Source organism: Mustela nivalis, assembly GCF_964662115.1.
Source record: "Mustela nivalis genome assembly, chromosome: 19".
Taxonomy (NCBI): Eukaryota; Metazoa; Chordata; class Mammalia; order Carnivora; family Mustelidae; genus Mustela; species Mustela nivalis.
In genome coordinates, this window is record NC_139038.1 from 23,191,593 (window position 1) to 23,211,286 (window position 19,694).

Consider the following 19,694-nt stretch of genomic DNA (forward strand, 5'->3'; position numbering starts at 1 on the left):
TGTAAGATACTATTTTCCAGATTAACCACAATGAAAAGGTTCCTGTGTTGGTGAGGATGTTGGGAAATGAGCAATTTCATACGCCACTGGAGAGAGTGAACACTCTCTTTTGAAGAAGGAATCCCTAAAACATTGGGCCTCTGGTCTGATGAGGGGACGTTGGGAGGGAGGGAGTAACTTGCCTCTGTTAATTCTGGGGGCCTTCCTCTCCTTAGACAGTCTTACAAAATGCTGGATGAAAGGGTCTAGCCAGTAGCCAAGGCTTACTGCAGACCTAAAAGGGAAGAAAGGAGGCAGGTGAGGCGAGGTCAGTAGGTTCTAACCCAGTTCTCAGGAACCAGGTTGAAGAGGACCATCAGCTACCTTCAACAGCCAACAGAGGCAGGTTTCGTGCTCCATTACAAATCTCAGCAGACTCAGTCATCCGTCTTGGTGCTCACATACATGGCCCCTCGTCACCAGCCTCCCTTCCCTGGTGACTATTTCTTCTCTTTGCTCATGTGCCTAACTCCCTTCCCAAGGCCCTAGAGAGCCCAGAACCTTACCTCTTATCTCACCTAGAAGACCTCCCACCATTTATTCCCTCAGAAAACTCACTGGCAAGAGCCAGTGAGACAACTCTGCTTGACCACAAGTTCTGTGTCCATAGGAAGGGAGATCCGAGATTGTTTCCTAAAACTCACGAAAGACTACCTAAGCCTTTCCCCCGGCTCTGTATTAGGTACCAGTCCTTCCACATCCTTCAGGCAGGGTATAATGGGAAAACCAGGAACCAATAAACACAACAGCTACAACCTAGAAAATGGTGCAGTAGCCTAAACTCTGATCTATACAACTTGGAAAATGCTATGGTAGCCTAAGCTCTCCCCGGTCTATATCACAAGGAACCAAAGTTTTAGTTTTCTAAACCAGGAGCTGAAGCCTAGATTACCAGTGAAGGTCTTCTGCCAACTATAAGGAACCAACCTTAGAAAAACCAGATGTAGTGGAATGAGCCTGGATCCCTAAGGCCATGTGAAGCCATTTTGGCCCTTGCCCTTCAGTGGCTATCTTGAGAATTAATAAACATCTTTACCATTTAAACCAAATGGGGTTGCACAGCCAGCTCTTGGTTTCGGCTCAGGTCACGATCTCCGAGTTCTGGCATCCAGCCCAGCATCAGACTTCGTCTTCAGTGGAGGAGTCTGCTTCAGGATTCTCTTTCCCTCTGCCCTTCCCCCCACTACTCTCTCTCACTCTAATAAATCTTTTTTAAAAAAGTAAAAAATCAATCAAATGGAGTTGGTCTTCTGTTACTTCTACCATGAAACATCCTAAGTGCTATCCTGAGTGCATAACCCCTCATTTCCATTTGCCTGATCAGTAAGGGGAAGAGTGTACATGACTGTGTGTTTCTATGTGTGTTTCTGTGTGTGTGTGTGTGTTTGTGTGTGTTTTCACCCTGCTAGGTTCTAAGTTCTCAGATATCCATCTCAGATAGATATCATATGTTCTCTTCATATCCACCGACAAGGCTTACTGCTGTCCTGACTACGGTCTGTGCTACTCCTGTACCTGTCCCCACCAGTCTCCCACAGACGGCCATGTGCCCACCTCAGTAGGCACCCGTAAGGAAGCAAATACCTTCGGCTACTCAAGGCAGCAACTCAGCACAGAAACACACTAAGTACACACTAAGGGACACAATTACCTACAAGCCCAGACTGTCAAGGAAAACTGACCCACAGACTTTTACAAGGGTGAACACACTCCATTGTCTAAAACAGTGCTTTTCAAACAATGAATTGTGACCCATACACGTTCACAAAATCAATGTAATAGTCTGCAAATCCCTGGCTTAGAAAATGCAGATGACAAGAGTTAAACAGAAAATATCAGCATCCATTACGTATTGTAAGAGTTAAAGACTGTTTTGTGAAGTTTGTTCTCCAAACCAACAAAACCAAACAGACTCTTCAACACAGAATGGTGATTGCCAGAGGGTAGTGGGGGAGGGGGGTAGCAAAACTGGTGATGGGGATTAAGAGGCACACACTTCCACTTATATAAATAACTCACAAAAATGAAAGTACCTCAGGAATATCATCAATAATATCATAATAATGTACTGTGACAGACAGCGAATACACATAATCGTGGTGAGTGCTGAATAAAGTACAGACGTGTCAAATCAGCAATGCTGCACACCTCAGACTGACATAACATTGTATAGCTCAAACTGTATTTCAATAATTAAAAGAGAGAAAATTGTGTTCTCACTGTTGGTGATTTGATGGGCACTGTCCTCAAAGGCATCATCTAGTGCCGTCTAGTGGTTAGAGCCACATCTGCAGTTGAGAAAGAACCACAGACCAGAGAGGAGACTAGTCCTCAACCATGACTGGCTGTCTGGTTGGAAGGGGCCTTCCCAATGACCTGGTCAACCCTGACATCCAGGGCAAGAACCCTTCAACAACACCAAGCCACCTCCTGAGCACGCCCTACAAAGAAAGCACTCGCTCCACCGTTGAGCAGCTCTACCTGCTGAAAAGCTGACCAAGCTGCCTTCCTCTAGGAGCTCCTCCCTGGACTTCCTACTGCCCTCTCCTGGATGACACGGAGCAGCTTCTGTATTCGCCCTCAGCTTGACACTATTGATCCAGACAAATAATACTTCTTGACTGTCTGCAAAGTACCAGGCATTGGTAGACAGAGACAGAGACAGAGACAAAGTAAGAGCTTATCCCAGATGAAGGACAATAGCAGGGGATGAAGGACCTGCATCAGACAAGGTCAAAGGGAAGGCCTCTCTGAAAAGAGGAGGGCTGGGTGGACTCCCACAGAATTGGAGAAAGCTGTGCAGAAGGCACTCGGGATGGGACGAGAAATGCTCTGGGCAGGAAGCACCTTGGAATGTTCCAGTAGCAGCAGGTAGGCAGGGAGGCTGAAGAACAGCAAACAGGAGAAACCTCAGACTTCTGGGGTCTTTGTAAGTGTGTGTGTGTGTGTGTGTGTGTGTGTGTTTTAATTTCTGTTTTAAAAATTTTTTACACTACCCATATGCCATATTTCACTCTAAGACACCATCAAATATAAGACTGAAAAAAGAAAGAAGAAACACTTTCAGTTGATCAGTGTTTTTCCTATTGCTTAGAATTTTAATTTGATTTTGATTTTGTGCTGATGAAAATGCCCTTCAGATGTATTTGAACAGAATGAAAGGGAAAGGATGAGTGCAGAAGTTGGTTAAGTCTTTTATAATTAGGGTCATGATCCTTCCCAAATTTATGTGTGTGTGTAAAGAATGAGGTAGGGGTCAAGATCTGTTTTGTTTCCACTTCAGTATCCAATTCACCCAGAATTATTCACTACAAAGACTCCCCTGGGTCACCTGACTTGTTCACTCTGTTGGGCATGGTCCTCAGCTTAGGTCATGATCCCTGGGGCTTGGGATCTAGTCCCACATTGGGCATCCTGCTCAGCAGGGAGTCTGCTTCTCCCTCTCCCCTTCCATCCTGTTCATGATTTCTCACTTTCTCTCCAATAAATAAATAAATCTTAAAAAAAAAAAACAACAAAATAAAATGACTTCCTTTTCCCCACTGAACTGACTTGACACTCTGGGCAAAAATCAATTGACAGTACCTATTGTGATTGGTCTATTTTTGGTCTCTCTATTGTTTCACTGATCTATCTTTAAGCCAAAGACTTTGATTACTGTGGTTTTACTCTAAGTCTTAATATTGAGCAGGAATAAGCAGTGTAGGTTCTTCAACTGTGTTCTTTTGAAGATTTGTTTGGTTATTCTAGACCCTTCGCATTTCCATATACATTTTGAAATCAACTTGTTCAATTTTTTCTAAAAAAGAGGAAAAAGATGGCTAGGAGTTTGACTGGGATTGCATTGTTTGCATGAATCAAATCATGGAAAACAGAAATCTCAATTATGTCATATCTTCCATGTGTAAACAAAGCCTATCTCTCATTGATTTCAAATTCCTGTGTCTTTGACCCAAGATTCCAAGGTCTTCTGCCAGTATTCGTGACATGCCAATGTGGTAACTTTCACTTAGGGTATAATCTCCGACGCTCTACAGTTCAGTTCTTTACAACAGGTCACTGATCTTAATCTCCAAAGATTACAAATTTTTCCCTCTTTATCTAATTGCATGCAGCAATCTAGACAAGACATAATAGTCACTGGTTGGAACTGAATCTCATAGCACTTTTATTTCTCGAATATTTTCTGTTTTATCAATATTAGCAATGGTCAGGAAGACTTGCTCCAGTGTTATTTGACTGACAGAATAGTCTTCTAGATTGAATAGCTCTTTGGCTTCCTCCAAAATATTAAACACCTTTAACAGGAGAAAAAAGAAAAAGATGGCATTACTATTGTAATATCTCCAGTGACCCTTTTCCCCCACCCCATCATTCCCCAATTCCTGCCAGGCGTATGCTTAGGGACAAAAAGACACAGAAGGGGGAAGCTAGAAAGTAGAAGGAAAAGAGGGTTGAAAAATAGAGAGGAGGCAGTTTTCCATCTTCATTCTTTTGATAGTATAGGATAATAGAATTTAGGGTCAGAAGTCTCAAACTATAGGTGCCTTTGAAAAGTAACAAAGGTTCTCTGCCAATGTCAGGCTCCCATTCCTTATGTTTGAATCACAATGCCTCCTTCTATCAGTCCTCTGTTACACATAATGTTAGAAGAGTATGATTTCTACAATCACCTTTCCCCAGCAGATTTCCTCTTTGGGAATATAGTAGCTAATAATCCCTTGATGCTCCTGGTGTTTGATGTTACCTAAGAAAGGAAAGTAACAGAAGGGGCCCCATATGTGATACGAGTTTTACAAAATTCCTAAATAAATACCATTCCAAATGTCCATACCAATGGAAGAGAGAATATATGTTAATGCAAAAGACAATATAATCCCAAAGTCCATTCTCTTTTAGTATATTGCCACTTTGTTACATATTTCAATAGATTTACTTCCATGTAAAGTATGGTCTTTATATCTATAGTTCATAAAAATTACAGAAGGTCAGATAATCACAGCAAGCTCATCACTTACTTTACCAAACCTGACTTACATGAATCCTAATGTTCCATTGTCCTGAAAATGCTCATAAAATTTGGGTGTGGTTTCTTTCTCCAGGTGTGTGTGTGTATGGGTGTGTGCACGTGTGTGCGTGTGTGTGGGCGCGCGTGCGCGTGTATGTTTAGGATCTCTATACTATTCTTATGACTAGGCAGTCTTTATCCTAAAAGAAATTTTAAAAATCACAATAATAAAACATAAATGTGAAGGCATTCACTGGAAAAATGGGATATTACAGTTTTTGAAAATCTGGTAGTAATACTGTAGCCATTCCTAACTGATAGGATGCACTTTTATGTATTATCACACAACTGGACATTATTGCAAATGGAATTAATTGAAAATGGAATTAATTGAAATTAATATATTTTTTAAAAATATATATCAATAATACTGATTTTATCCTGTCATGAGTCCCTAAATAAATTCCATGAGGTAATATGTAAAAAAAACTTTTCAAATTGGGAAATACAGCAAACATATAAACTATGTAATTTGTATGGAACATAAATGTACACCTCAGTGAATTATAATAAAGCTAACAAACATGTGATTGAAACTCAGCAATCCAGAAGTGAGCTATGTGTCACTAGTGACTCACTTCTTCTCTATGGTAAGCATTTATTTTCCTGTTCTTTATGGTTTTATTAGTTTTAGCTAAGTATGGAAACATAAATACTATAATTTGATTTTGCCTTTTTTGTACTTCACACAAATGCAATAACACAGTCTGTATTATTCTTATCTGGCTTCTCTCAATCATTATATTTTTTTATATAAAGATTTTTATTTATTTGTCAGAGACAGAGGGAGAGAGAGTGAGCGAGCACAGGCAGACAGAGAGGCAGGCAAAGGCAGAGGGAGAAGCAGGCTCCCTGCCGAGCAAGGAGCCCGATGTGGGACTCGATCCCAGGACCCTGGGATCAGGACCTGAGCCGAAGGCAGCTGCTTAACCAACTGAGCCACCCAGGCGTCCCTCAATCATTATATTTTTAAGATTCATCAGTGTTGCTGTGTATAACTATACTTCATTTGTGTTCATTACTATAAAGTTGTCAGTGTATGTCTACACCTCTGTTGTTGGTGGATATATGGTATGGTATCCAGCCTTCTAAATGGCTCCAAATGATCCCTACCTCCTAGTTTTCACCAAACTGTCTCGTCCTTTTCCTAGTGAATAGGGCTGACCTATTCACTGCAGAAACAAGAGTGGGATTTTTGCCTTGATTGTAGTACCTTAATTAAGTATTGAAGTCAGGTACTGTCAGTCCTACAACTTCTTCTTTTTCAATTTTTCTATTTTGGAAATTTTGCCTCTCCATATAAACTTTAGAATCAGTTTATTGATAGCCACAAAATTACTTATCCTATCCATGACCATGGAATATCTCTACATTTATTTGGTTCTTCTTCAACTTCCTTCATCAGAATTTTGTAGTATTCCTCATGTGGATCTTCTATATATTTTGTTAGATTTACACCTATGTATACCATTTTGGGGGGATGCTAATGTATATGGAACTGTGTTTTCAAATTCAAACTCTACTTGTTCATTGATGGTATACAGGAAAGTCATTGACTTTTGTATATTAAACTTGTATCCTACAGCCTTGCTTTAACTACTTATTAATTCCCAGAGTTTTTGGTCCATCTTTCAGATTTTCTAATGTGTCAATCTTGTCATCAATGGAAAAAAAAAAAAACACACTCCTTCCTTCCTAACCTGTATGTCTTTTATTCCTTTTCTTGTCTTTAGCTGAGTTCTCAAGTACAGTGTTGAAGAGCAGTGGTTAGATGGGGGCATGCTTGCCTTATTCCTGGCTCTAGTAGGAAAGCTTCAAGTTTCTCACATTTAAGTATGTTGATAGCTGTAGGTTTTCGTAGACATTCATTATCACATTAAGAATATTCCTACCTGTTGCTAGTATACTGCAAGTTTTAAAAACCATAAGTAGGTGATGAAGTTTGTCAAATGCTTTTTCTACATCTATTGATAGAATCATGGAATTTTTCTTCTTTAGCCTATTTATGTGTTGGATTTTATTAGTTCTGTTTTGAATGCTGAGTCAGCTTTGTATCCATGGGTTAAATCACATTGGATGATTGTGATATGTCTGGGTTTTTTTTTTTATTCTTTTCTTTCTTTTTCTCCTTCTCCTCCTTCTTCTTCTTCCTCTTCCTCTCCCTCTCCTTCCTTCCTTCCTACCTTTTTTTCCTTCCTTCCTCCCTCTCTCCCTCCCTCCCTCCTCCTCCTCCTTTCTTCTTTCTTCTTCTTTTTTAGTAGGCTTCCCAGTATGGAGCCCAAGGCTGGGCTTGAACTCTTGACCCCAAGATCAAGACCTCAGCTGAGATCAAAAGATGGATGCTTAACTGACTGAGCCACCCAGGCACCCTGCCCTGTTTTGGTGTTAAGATAATGCTGAGGGATGCCTGGGTGGCTCAGTTGGTTAAGAATCTGCCTTCAGCTTAGGTCATGATCTGGGGGTCCTTGGATCAAGCCCTGTGTTGGGCTCCCTGCTCAGTGGGAAGTCTACTTTTCCCTCTCCCTTTGTACCCCACCCCTGCTACTACGCTCTCTCTTTCTCAAATAAATGAAATCTTTAAAAAACACAATGCTGAATAATTTAGGACATATTCCTTTTGCTTCTATCCACTGAAAGTTAATGTAGACAATTGGTATAATTTGTCCCTTAAATGTGTGGTAGAGTTCACCACTCTGAGCCTGGTGCTGGGGAGTTCAATTACTAAGACAATTTCTTTAATAGATAAAGTCTTTTTTTTTTTTTTTAAAGATTTTATTTATTTATTTGACAGAGAGAGATCACAAGTAGGCAGAGAGGCAGGCAGAGAGAGAGAGGAGGAAACAGGCTCCCTCCTGAGCAGAGAGCCCGATGCGGGACTCGATCCCAGGACCCTGAGATCATGACCTGAGCCGAAGGCAGCGGCTTAACCCACTGAGCCACCCAGGCGCCCAATAGATAAAGTCTTATTCAGATTATTTATTTCTTTTTGGGTGAGTTTTGGCATATTGTACCTTTCAAAGAATTGGTTCGTTTCATTTAGATTATCAAATTTGTGGACATAGAATAGTTCATAGTATTGCTTGATTATCCTTTTAATATCTTTGGCCTCTGCAGTGACGTGCCCCATTTCATTTCTGGTATTAGTGGTTCCTATCTTTTCTCTTTCTTAGTTATCCTGGCTGGATATTTATGGACTTTATTTGTATTTTCAAAGAATCAGTTGTTGCAAACAAAGACCATTTTCCTTTTTACTTTCTAATTTGAATGACTTTTATTTCTTTTTCTTGCCTACTTTATCTGGCTAGGACTTCTAGTATTATGTTGAGTAAGAGTGATGGGAGTAACATTGTTATACCATCTTGATAAAATTGACTCCTTTGTAATTATATGAACTTCTTTGTCATTTGATACAGCCTTTGGCCTAAAACTGATATGAATATAGCAATGCTGATCGCCTTTGGTTCTATTTGCATGGAGTATCTTTATTCATCCCTTCACTTTGAGCCTGAGTCTTTACATTAGAAGTAGCAGTCACCTCCTCCAGTCTTTTCCGAAGGCCTTCAGGAAGAAAATGCCTTCTATCAACCAGGTAGGGATTCTGAGGCTTTCTTAGACTCTTTCAATAGGTAAGCTTGCTTCATACTACTTGTTCCCTCTTGGAAGTGAATTCTTAAGACAATTCTGTCAATTCTGCTATGCTAGGCTGGGTGATAAGAATATAATCTTTGCTTTCCATAGCATGATGCTGAATGCTTAAATTTGTGTACCTTCTTCCAATCCCATAGATTTGGACCAGCTCCCTCTGTGTGCACACCAGTCATTTGCAAAGTCTTACTCTTGACACCCTTGGGGTTGCACATAGGGAGCCAGCCACAGGATATTCATGTGGGTGACTTGCATGGAGCATAACTGGTGTTTGTGGACCAGTTGTGGGAATTGTAGTCAAGGTGTTAACAGCTGCTCATGGGCAGACTTTTTGATGGGGTCTTCAAAGTGATTTGTAGGATCTGCCTCTCTTCGATGAACTCTGAGAGTCTTGGCTGCTGCTGTTCTCCCAGCTTGTCCTTGCTCCAGTCATGCAGTGCATCTCAGTAGCCTGGCTGGAGCAATACAAAAGTGTATCTCTTTGCCAGTGTCCCTCACAACTTGGGAAGCCAGGTGTTTATTCATTCATTCTTACTTTACTTTGTGGGGGGAATTGTAGGTAAAGAAGGTTTCTCTTGGCACTGAGCTGTGCCACATTGTGGTCAGGGTGACACTGGTAAAGTGAAATTGTTTCTCTTCCCCTCATCAACATGACCAATCTTGGAATTTTCTGCTTACTAAGGTGCTAGAACTTCTCTACTGGACTCTCCCAACTTCCACAAAGGGGCTTTTGCATGTGGGTGTTCTTTGTAGAGAAGACAGTAGAAAACTCATATTTGGTCATTTTGATTACATCATTCTCTTATTACTTTGAACAAATTTTTATCTTTTAGGTCAGTTGAGAATAAGAAAAAATAAAAGTTTTCATTTTTATCTTTACTTATTCCTTCTCTGATACTCTTCCTTTGTTTATGTAGATCTGAGTTTCTGACCTGCATCATTTTCCTTCTCTCTAAAGAACTTTTTTTTAACATACCTTCCAAGGTATGTCTACTGGCAAAACATTCCCTCAATTTTTTTCTTTTCTTGGATGTGAAGTTGGATGTGACTGTTATCTTTGTTCCTCTATAGATGAGGTGTCTTTTTCCTCTGGTTTCTTTCAAGATTTTTTTCTTTTTCTATGATTTTCTGTATTTGAAAAATTATATGCCTGGGTATGGTTTTTTGTTTGTTTGTTTTACTCTTATCCTGTTGATGTTCTCTGAGCTTCCTTAATCTGTGGTTTGGTGTTGACATTAATTTGGGTGAGATTCTCAGTCATTATGGTTTCAAATATTTCTTCTTTTCCTTTCTCTTTTTTTCTTCTGTATTCCCATTATACATATATTACACATTTTGTAGTTGTCCTACAGTCTGCAAATTCTGTTTTGGGTTTTTTTTTTGGGGGGGGTCTTTGTTTTCTTTGCTTTTTGGTTTTTTGTGATTCTGTTGATACATCCTCTAGCTCAGAGATTCTTTCCTCAGCCAAGTCCAGTCTAATAATAAGTCCATCAAATGCATTCTTCATTTCTATTATAGTTTTTTTTTTAATCTCAAGCATTACTTTTTTGTTCTTAGATAGGATTTCCCTCAATCTGCTTATATTGCCCATCTGTTCTTACATGCTGTCTACTGTATTCATTATAGCCCTGAGCATGTTAATCATAGTTGTTTTCAGTTACTGGTCTGATAATTCCAACATCTTTGTCATGTCTAGTATAATGTTTGTTCTGTCTCTTCAAATTGTGTTTTTTGCTTTTTGTATGCTTTGTAATTTTTTTCTGATAGCCAGACTTCTTGGGAAAAAGGAACTGCTGTAATTAGGCCATTAGTAATCTGGTGGTGTGGTGCTGGGAAGAAGCCTATGTAACTCCCACACTTTTACTGAGCCTATGCTTCTGGATTGTAAAGTTCACAAGTTTCTGTTTTTTTTCTTCTCCTCCCTTATGTGGAAAAAGATTGCTAAAGTTGGGTATTAACCTTCTTCAAGATCAGGCTCTGATTATACTCTATTCAGTTTGGTTTAGTTTAACTAGTTTCCTCCTGAGAACAGGCCTTGTTACAAAGAGCTGTCTGGTATATTTCAAAATGATTCCTCTTCCCTTCTCCCTGTGGGAAGTATGCAGGGGTTTTTGTCCGATATTTACTGTGGCAATCTGGTTGTAGGAATACCCGTATTTGCCATCCCTGGCATTTTTACCTCTCAGAATTAGCCATACAGCACACCTAGCAATTCAGGGTTTCTTACCCTGGCACTGGTTATCAATGTGCTTTCTGCTTTTAAGTCTGCTTTGGCAAACCAGGACTTCCTGTATTTACCTGTCTTTCCAATCTTGGCTGCAGTGGTTTGTCCTGTTTCGTCATCTCTCTTTTAGATTCTAGAAGAGTTTGTTGACTTTTCAGTTTGTTCAGCTTTTTAGTTGTTAGGACAGAGTAGCAATTTCCAAACTTCTTACATGCTGGGCTTGGAACCAGAGCATCTGTTCATTTTTTTTTTAATGTGCACATATATAATTTTTTATTTTTTATAAACATAAATTTTTATCCCCAGGGGTACAGGTCTGTGAATCACCAGGTTTACACACTTCACAGCACTCACCAAAGCACATCTGTTCATTTTTGAAGGTGCTTGCTTACTATAGGAATCTTAGGTTAATCTGCCCAACATTGCCATGAGGCCAAAGTTTCACCTCCTATCTTAGTACTGGTATTGGAATTTGCTTCAGGCAAATCAGCTTTTGCATTTTAAATTTTTACTATCAAGTTTCAGCTTGATGATTTATTTTTTCTGTTCTGTTTTGATTTTTTGAATTTTTCTCATTTTCTTTATCAGTCTAAGCAAATAATTAAAACACCATTCTACTTTATGTTTCCAGTATGTAATAGAAGAATCTTTTTGAGAGTATAATCTGCCATGCTATAGAAAGAGCAACTATTTTCTTTCTTTTCCCCTTTTCTGAATAACATACATAAAGATTATCTAGAAAAGGAAAAAAGAAAGAAATATACATTTGAAAGAGCATTTTTGATACTGTGTAGTTAATTCCATAACTTGAGCACTGCAGGCAATAAGCACTCCATAAATCTTTATCTTATGAACGAATGACTAAATGAATATTCAACTGCCCAACAGACATATTTATCTGGATATCTGTGTATAGTTAATATAGTTAATACTGAATTAATGATCTTTCCCACATAGTGGTTTCTTCCCTTAACTGAGCATACACGCTTGTGTATCCTATCATATCCATTTCCTATCATATCCTCTTCTCTTTTATTACTGTGACTTCCTTAGTGCAATCCAATACCATTTACTGCTTTATCATCATTATAGCCTCCATGTTTTTAATCTTGTATCCTGAACATTTGGCCACTACATGTTGATAGAGTGATCACTCAAGCTGGAGACTAAGGAAATAAAAATCCTTAAATGTTTACCATGTCACTGCTTAATGATTAAAGTAGTGGGAATAGAAGCAAATAGAGTTGGCTGTCAATGACTCTGTACCATGAGCACAGAGACGCACTTACTGAGTTAGCCACAAAAGCAGAATGATTGATTTTTATGTGTTACACATCTAGATTATCTCCTTGAAAGGAGTAAAGGAAGTATATTTTTCTAGTTTGCATTTCATAAGCATTGCTTGTCTTAGGGACCAAGGAAAGGCAGAAGATACATGGTCAAGAGGAAACCTTAAAGAATTATCAAGGGAGGGCGTCTAGTGGCTCAGCTGGTTAAGCATTTGCCTTTGACTCAGATCACCATTCCAGGGTCTTAGGATCTAGTCCTGCATCAGGCTCCCTGTTCAACTCAGAGTCTGCTTCTTTGTCTCCCTCTACCATGCCCCCCTGCTTGTGCTCTCTCTCTATGTTGTCCTCTCTCCCTCAAATAAATAAATAAATAAATGCAATCTTAAAAAAATTATCAAGGGTAAAAAACAGACAATCTCAGTAACTTAATTCTAGATGAATACATATGAACAGGTTTGTCTTACTGGTTGATTCCCATAATAGACTGGTGAGAGCCTCTACTGTTTTGAGAAAGTACGTGCTAAGAGATCATGGATAATATCATAGAGAAATTATTCCAATTACACACACACACACACACACACACACACACACACACACACACACAAGCTCAGTAAAAATTAACTTGCAGGAAAGGTTAATTATTGAAGATATGAAGCAGAACAATGTAATAACTTAACACAGTCATCACAAGGAGGTCCTGCCTACATTACCTGGGAAAGTTGCTGTCATGAATTCTTTGAACTTCTCTAGTTTATCTTCATTGTTTTCAAACTTAATCTTTGCTGTCAGGGTGTATGCATTACCAAACTTGTTCTTTAAGTGCTGAGGGCTGCCCAGGCACTTGAACCTCCCCTTTACCATGATGGCTAGTCTGGTACAGAGGGCCTCACATTCTTCTATGCTAGGAAGACAAAGGAAATGTGGTTGAAGAGATTGCCTTTCAGCAGGCAAATTCCATATCTCAAAACAGAGCTAGGATTATAAAGTAACAGTTGCTATAGGAAAGCGCAGTAATGCAGATAATCACCACTAAGACCATATTTGGGAAGAGGAGATCTTAAGATTCAAAGCAGTCAATTCCTAAATAACAATAGGAATGGTTCCTTCTTATCCAGTCATTTCTGGATTACTGAATTCAACTGAGGATTCCTGGCATCAGCCAAGAATCAGCCTCTACCCACAATCCCTCCTATGTGGCTCATATACTTAAGCATTCACGGCCTTTATTTCTGGCTCCACATAATTCCCTCCTATACTCTCAACCAAGCTTCCCAATGTGTCATACCTGTGGGAAGTTACAACAATAGCTTTGCCTCTTTTACACATCCATGTAATTGTGTCCCATAGCAGGCACCTGGCTGCTGGATCTAAGCCAGTAGATGGCTCATCCAGGAAGACAATTGAGGATTTTCCCATAAGGGCAATAGCAGTGTTCAGTCTACGTCTGTTTCCTTCACTTTATTGCCAAAGGAGAAAGTAGAGAAGAAAGAAGGGTACACATGTCATTAATTCATAGGAATTAGCTCATGTATACAGAATGCTGATTTGATAGGACTCACAAAGCAGCAGGCCCAAGTCCAGATGTATATATCAATTAATTTTCATTGAAATGACTTTTCTTGGTAATTTATTTCAGCATCATTATTGGTAAAATATTTTTGTTTTAGGGAAAGGAAAAACAATAAAGAGATAAGGATGAAGGTACTTTTTAAAAATAAAATGTGAAGTATACAGCTCACATCTGCAAAAGGTTAAATTCATATAGGTGGGATCTGCCTTATTACTGACCTCTGAACCCTGACAGGACCTTAGGCTATTTCATAGCCATTGCCCCTGTGTGACAGATGGATCAGGTTGAGTTTGCAGGCATTCATTCTAAACAGTAGAAACACAAGTAGGCAGCTTAATGGCAACAGCACTATATCTGACCTGTATATGTGGACAAACTCATCAGCATTTGTTTCCAGGTGCATTGCGTACAAAAAGGTTTCCACATACTTGCAAATGTCTGGCTCAGGGACCCCTTGTAGCCTGGCATACATCATCAGCATTTCCTGACCTGTCATGTGGTTGAGAATGGGGTCATTTTGAGGACAGTAGCCAATTCTTGACCTAATCTGAATCAAGAGAGTAATCATAAGAATAGACCCAAGTCAACTATTTAATTGAGCATATAGTAATAAGGATGAGATAGAAAACCTGGTTTTGTAGCCCATGTTGCTAAAAAGGTTTGGTCCCCAAAGAGCTCCCAACAAGGATTATTTTATTTCTAGGTGTAACCCACTGTAGTAAGATGCAATACTAACTCTCTAACTGGAATTTTCAACACATATTCACTATGCACTGCTAGGTACCCAAGACAGAATTTTGTTAGAGGAAGTTGCCTATTTAAATATCATTAGGAAAGAACTCTTCTATTAAATCTATTAATGTAATGTATAGGATTTTATTTCTAGTAATGGTCAAGCAACTTCTACTAGGCCAACACTCATATATAAGAATTATATGATATATATAATACATGTCTTTATATACATAAAAAATACAAAAATAAACAATCATACAACATCAAGCTAAAAAGCTTTTGCACTGCAATGGAAACCATGAATAAAATGAAAGGATAACCTACTAAAAGGGAAAAAATATTTGTAAATGATATTTCTGATAAGGGATTAGTCTCCAAAATACATAAAAATAACTTATACAACTCAATAGCAAACAATCTGTTTGAAAAATGGATATAGGGGCACCTAAATGGCTCAACTGGTTAAGCAACTGCCTTCAGCTCAGATCATGATCCTGGAGTCTCAGCATAGAGTGCCACCTTGGGCTCCCTGCTTGGCGGAGTCTGGTTCTCCCTCTGATCTCCCTCCTCTCATGCTTTCTCTCTCTCTCTCTCTCTCTCATTCTCTCTCTCTCTCTCAAATAAATAAAATCTTTAAAAAGTGGATCTGAACAGATATTTTTTCCAAAGAAGACATCCAGATGACCAAAGGGTACATTTTTTTTTTTTTTTTTACTTTTTACTTTTTTATTTTTTATAAACATATATTTTTATCCCCAGGGGTACAGGTCTGTGAATCACCAGGTTTACACACTTCACAGCACTCACCAAAACACATTAAAAGGTGCTCAGTATCACTAATAATCAGTGAAATACAAATGGAAACCGTAATGATATATCACCTCATACCTGTTAGAATGGTTATTACCAAAAAGACAAGAGATAACAAATGTTGGTGAGGATGTGGAGAAAAGGGAAATCTGTGCACTGCTGGTGCAGGAAAACAGTTTGGAGTTTCTTCTAAAGATTAAACATAGAACTACCACATGCTTCATTAATTCCATATCTGGGTATTTACCTGGAGGAAACACAAACACTAACTCAAAAAGTTATCCACGCTAACTATAAAAAGTATCTGCTATCATTGCAGCATTATTTACAATAGCCATGACATGGAAATTTCAGTCTAATGACGGTTGAATGGATAGGGAAAATATGGTATATTTATACAATGAAATACTATTCAGCCATAAAAATATGGAAGTTCTGACATTCGTGACAACATGGATGGACCTTAAGGGCATTATGCTACATGAAATTAGACAGAGAAAGACACAATATGATTTCACTTATAAGTAAACTTTATTTTTAAGTATATTTTTATTTTATATTGTTAAGTTTTAATTTTTCTAGGGTGTGAACATTTAAATACCATTTTTCTTTTCTGCTATTTAAAAAGCTTATGGAAGAGCCCCTGTGAAGCCATATGGAACTTCATCTTATCTCATTGAAGAGCGAATCTTTGACAAGTTTATTTCTATAAAAATTGTGAAAGTTTCTTTTTATTTTTTATAAACATATATTTTTTATTTTTTATAAACATATATTTTTATCCCCAGGGGTACAGGTCTGTGAATCACCAGGTTTACACACTTCACAGCACTCACCAAAGCACATACCCTCCCCATAAAAAATAAAAAATTATATAAAAAAATTGTGAAAGTTTCAATTTTTATTTTCTATTTCTTCTAACATCAGTTTTAATAATTTGTTTGTAGTTAGAAAGTTATGAGTTCCTTTAAAAATTTAAATTTTATTGGGTCACCTGGGTGGCTCAATTGGTTGAGTGTCTGACTCTTGGTTTTGGCTTGGGTCATGATCTCAGGATCATGAGGTCAAGCCCCACATCAGGCACTATGTTCATTGTGGAGTCTGTTTGTCCCTCTCCCTCTGCTCCTCCATGTGCTCTCTCTCTCTCAAATAAAAAATCAAATAAAATCTTTTAAAGATTTTAAGATTTATTTCCATGGAATTCAAGTACCTTGTGTTTCTTTTTTTTTTTTGTATGTTGTATTTCTTATTTTTTAAAGAAGTTTTTATTTAAATTCCAGTTAGTTAACATAGTGTAATATTAGTTTCAAGTGTACAATATAGTGATTCAACATTTCCACACAATACCCAGTGCTCATCACAAGCACACTCCTTAATCCCCATCAGCCATTCCCCCACCCACCTTTCTTCTGTTAACCATCAATTTGTTCTCTATAGGTTGAGTCTGTCTCTTGGTTTGTGTCACTCTTTTTTCCCTCTTTGTTCATTTATTTTGTTTCTTAAATTCCACATACAAATGCAATCATACAGTATTTGTCTTTCTCTGATCTGACTTGTTTTTCTTAGCATAATACTCTAGCTCCACCCATGTGGTTGCAAATGGCAGTATTTCATTTTTTATGTCTGAGTTATATTCCATCATACACACACACACACACATCTTTTTTTTAAATGTAATTTTGTGTTTGTTTCAAAATTCATTGTTTATGCACCACACCCAGTGCTCCATGCAGTATGTGCCCTCCTTAATACCCACCACCAGGCTCACCCAAACCCCCACCTTCTCCCCTCCAAAACCCTCAGTTTGTTTCTCAGAGTCCATAGTCTCTTATGGTTCATCTCCCCCTCCGATTTCCCCCAACTCACTTCTCCTTTCCTTGTCCCAATGACTTCCATGTTATTCCTTATGCTTCACAAGTAAGTGAAACCATATGATAATTGACTCTCTCTGCTTGACTTATTTCACTCAGCATAAACTCCTCCAGTCTTGTCCATGTTGATACAAAAGTTGATACCCTACATCTTTAGCTATTCACCATTTGATGGATACTTGAGCTGTTTCCATAATTTGGCTATTGTAGATAATGTTACTATTACATCCCTGATCATCAGAGAAATACAAATCAAAACCACAATGAGATATCATGTCACACCTGTCTGATCAGTTAAAATCAACAACACAGGAAACCACAGGTGTTGGCAAAGATGTGGAGAAAGGGGAACACTTTTGCACTGCCAGTGGGAATACAAACAGGTGCAGCCACTCTGGTAAACAGTACGGAGGTTCCTCAAAAAGGTAAAATAAGTCAAGAAGAGAGAGTCAATTATCATATTGCTTCACTTATTAGTGGAGCATAACAAATAGCATGGTGGACATGGGGAGTTACGAGAAGGGAGTTGGGGGAATTTGGAAGGGGAGGTGAACCATGAGAGACTATGGACTCTGAAAAACAATCTGAGGGGTTTGAAGTGGCAGGGGTGTGGGAGGTTGGGGGAACCAGGTGGTGGGTATTAGAGAGGGCACGGATTGCATGGAGCACTGGGTGTGGTACAAAAAACAATGAATACTGTTATGCTGAAAATAAAAAAAAAATAAATTTAAAAAACTTGAAAAAAAAAGGTAAAAACATGATCCAGCAATTACACTACTAGATATTTACAAAAAGAATACAAAAATACGATTTCAAAGGGATACATGAACTCCTATGTTTATAGCAGCCTTAACATATCATTTCTTTAAATGTATTTACATCTCCTTTTGGGGGGGCAGGTTTACCCATTTCTTTATTTTTGCAAAGTTCTAGTGTCTTGACTTAATTGTTGTTAGCTGACTTTATATTTTTAATTATTAATTTATGTACTTGTGTACATTTTTATATATTTTCCTTCCATTCATTTTTCAGTGGGTCATGTTTTTCAGTTATTTCTTTTTCTTCATCTTTCTTTTTTTTTTTTTTAAGATTTTATTTATTTATGTGATAGAGAGAGAGAGCACAAGCTGGGGGAGTGGCAGGAAGATGGAGAAAGAGAAGCAGGCTCCTTGATGAACAGGAAGCCTGACTTAAGGCTCTATCCCAGGATGCGGAGATCATGACCTGAGCCAAAGTCAGATGCTTAGCTGACTGACACACACACACACACCCCTTTTTTTTCTTTTTTCTTAAAATGAGTGTATAATGTGTATATACATTACTCTCCCTGTAGTTTATTGCATCTCATAGTTTCTGATATATAATATTTTCATTATTTTCTAGAAATTTTTATAATTCTTGAGTAAAAGCAAAAATCACCTAAAATGATTTTTTAAATTTCAAAAGGGGAAAGGGGCACCTGGCTGGCTTAGTTGATGGAGTGTGTGATTAATTACAAAGAAAAAAATAATCTTTAAAAAATTTTTCAGAAAGGGAGTTTTCATATTCTGATTTTGTTTTTTCTTGTTTAATTCAGTTACAGTTGAAGAATATATATGTATTTTTTTAAATGTATGCAAAAATGGTCATATTCATAAATGAAGTATTTTTAAGGGATATAGAATTAGACAGATATTGATCATGCTTACAAAATTGACTTTATCACTTACGTATTCTTTGTATCTATTCTTTACTGACATAATCTATCTTGGACTAAAAGAAGAAAATCAAACATCTCATGTACTGTATATTTTTTCTCATATCTCCTATAATTTCTGCCCTACAGAGGTTGCCTATCATTTGGTACAAAAATATTCATAACTTTTCTATCTCCATTATAAATGTTACATGTTAGTATTAATGCCCTTTTTGGTAACTTTTGATGCTCTTAAGTTTGAATTCCACCTTCTTTATATTAAGGCTGAGACTCATACTCTTTCCATTTTATTTTCAAATTTCTGAATCATTGCATAAGGAGTGTCTTCAGGTTAGCATGGATTTGGCTTTTATTTGGAATTGCAATTTTAAAGTCTTTTTTTTTTAACAATGTGTGGTTTAGATCTATTTATATATTGATATGACTGGGGGTTATTCCCTTTTTTTTCCTTCTGATATTTACAAAGATTTGTATTTTTCTGATGGTATCTTTTATAAATATCTATTTATATATCTTTTTATATCTTTGAAATTTATTGACTTGCCTTAATCCAACATATGATAAGTTCTTCTAAATAAATACTCCTGTGTATATAAAAAAATAGTTTCATTCTTTCATTTTTGAGTACAATGCTTTATATATTTCTTTAGATTTAGTCTATTAATTGTTTTATTCAGATATTATACAGCATTAATGATTTTTAATGTTCTTTTTCTATCACAATGAGATATATGTATGTTAAAA

General features: G+C 37.7%; 1 protein-coding gene across 7 annotated transcripts in view; it reads right to left on the bottom strand.

Moving 5' to 3' along the window:
- Positions 1 to 4,189: 4,189 nt before the first annotated feature.
- The window catches only part of LOC309854548 (phospholipid-transporting ATPase ABCA3-like), a 294,363-nt gene continuing 278,858 nt past the window's right edge, over positions 4,190 to 19,694 (bottom strand). For 5 of the 7 annotated variants that reach the window (XM_082713827.1, XM_082713826.1, XM_082713828.1 and 2 more), the window contains 5 exons: positions 14,198 to 14,385; positions 13,554 to 13,724; positions 12,979 to 13,169; positions 4,713 to 4,786; positions 4,190 to 4,337 (listed from right to left, as the gene is read on the bottom strand). In XM_082713827.1, coding sequence (XP_082569953.1) covers positions 4,197 to 4,337; positions 4,713 to 4,786; positions 12,979 to 13,169; positions 13,554 to 13,724; positions 14,198 to 14,385 — 765 coding nt within the window. In that variant the 3' untranslated portion in view covers positions 4,190 to 4,196. Of the gene's footprint in view, positions 4,338 to 4,712; positions 4,787 to 12,978; positions 13,170 to 13,553; positions 13,725 to 14,197; positions 14,386 to 19,694 lie in introns of those variants that run through there. The other 2 variants (XM_082713829.1, XM_082713831.1) reach the window with 2 other exon arrangements.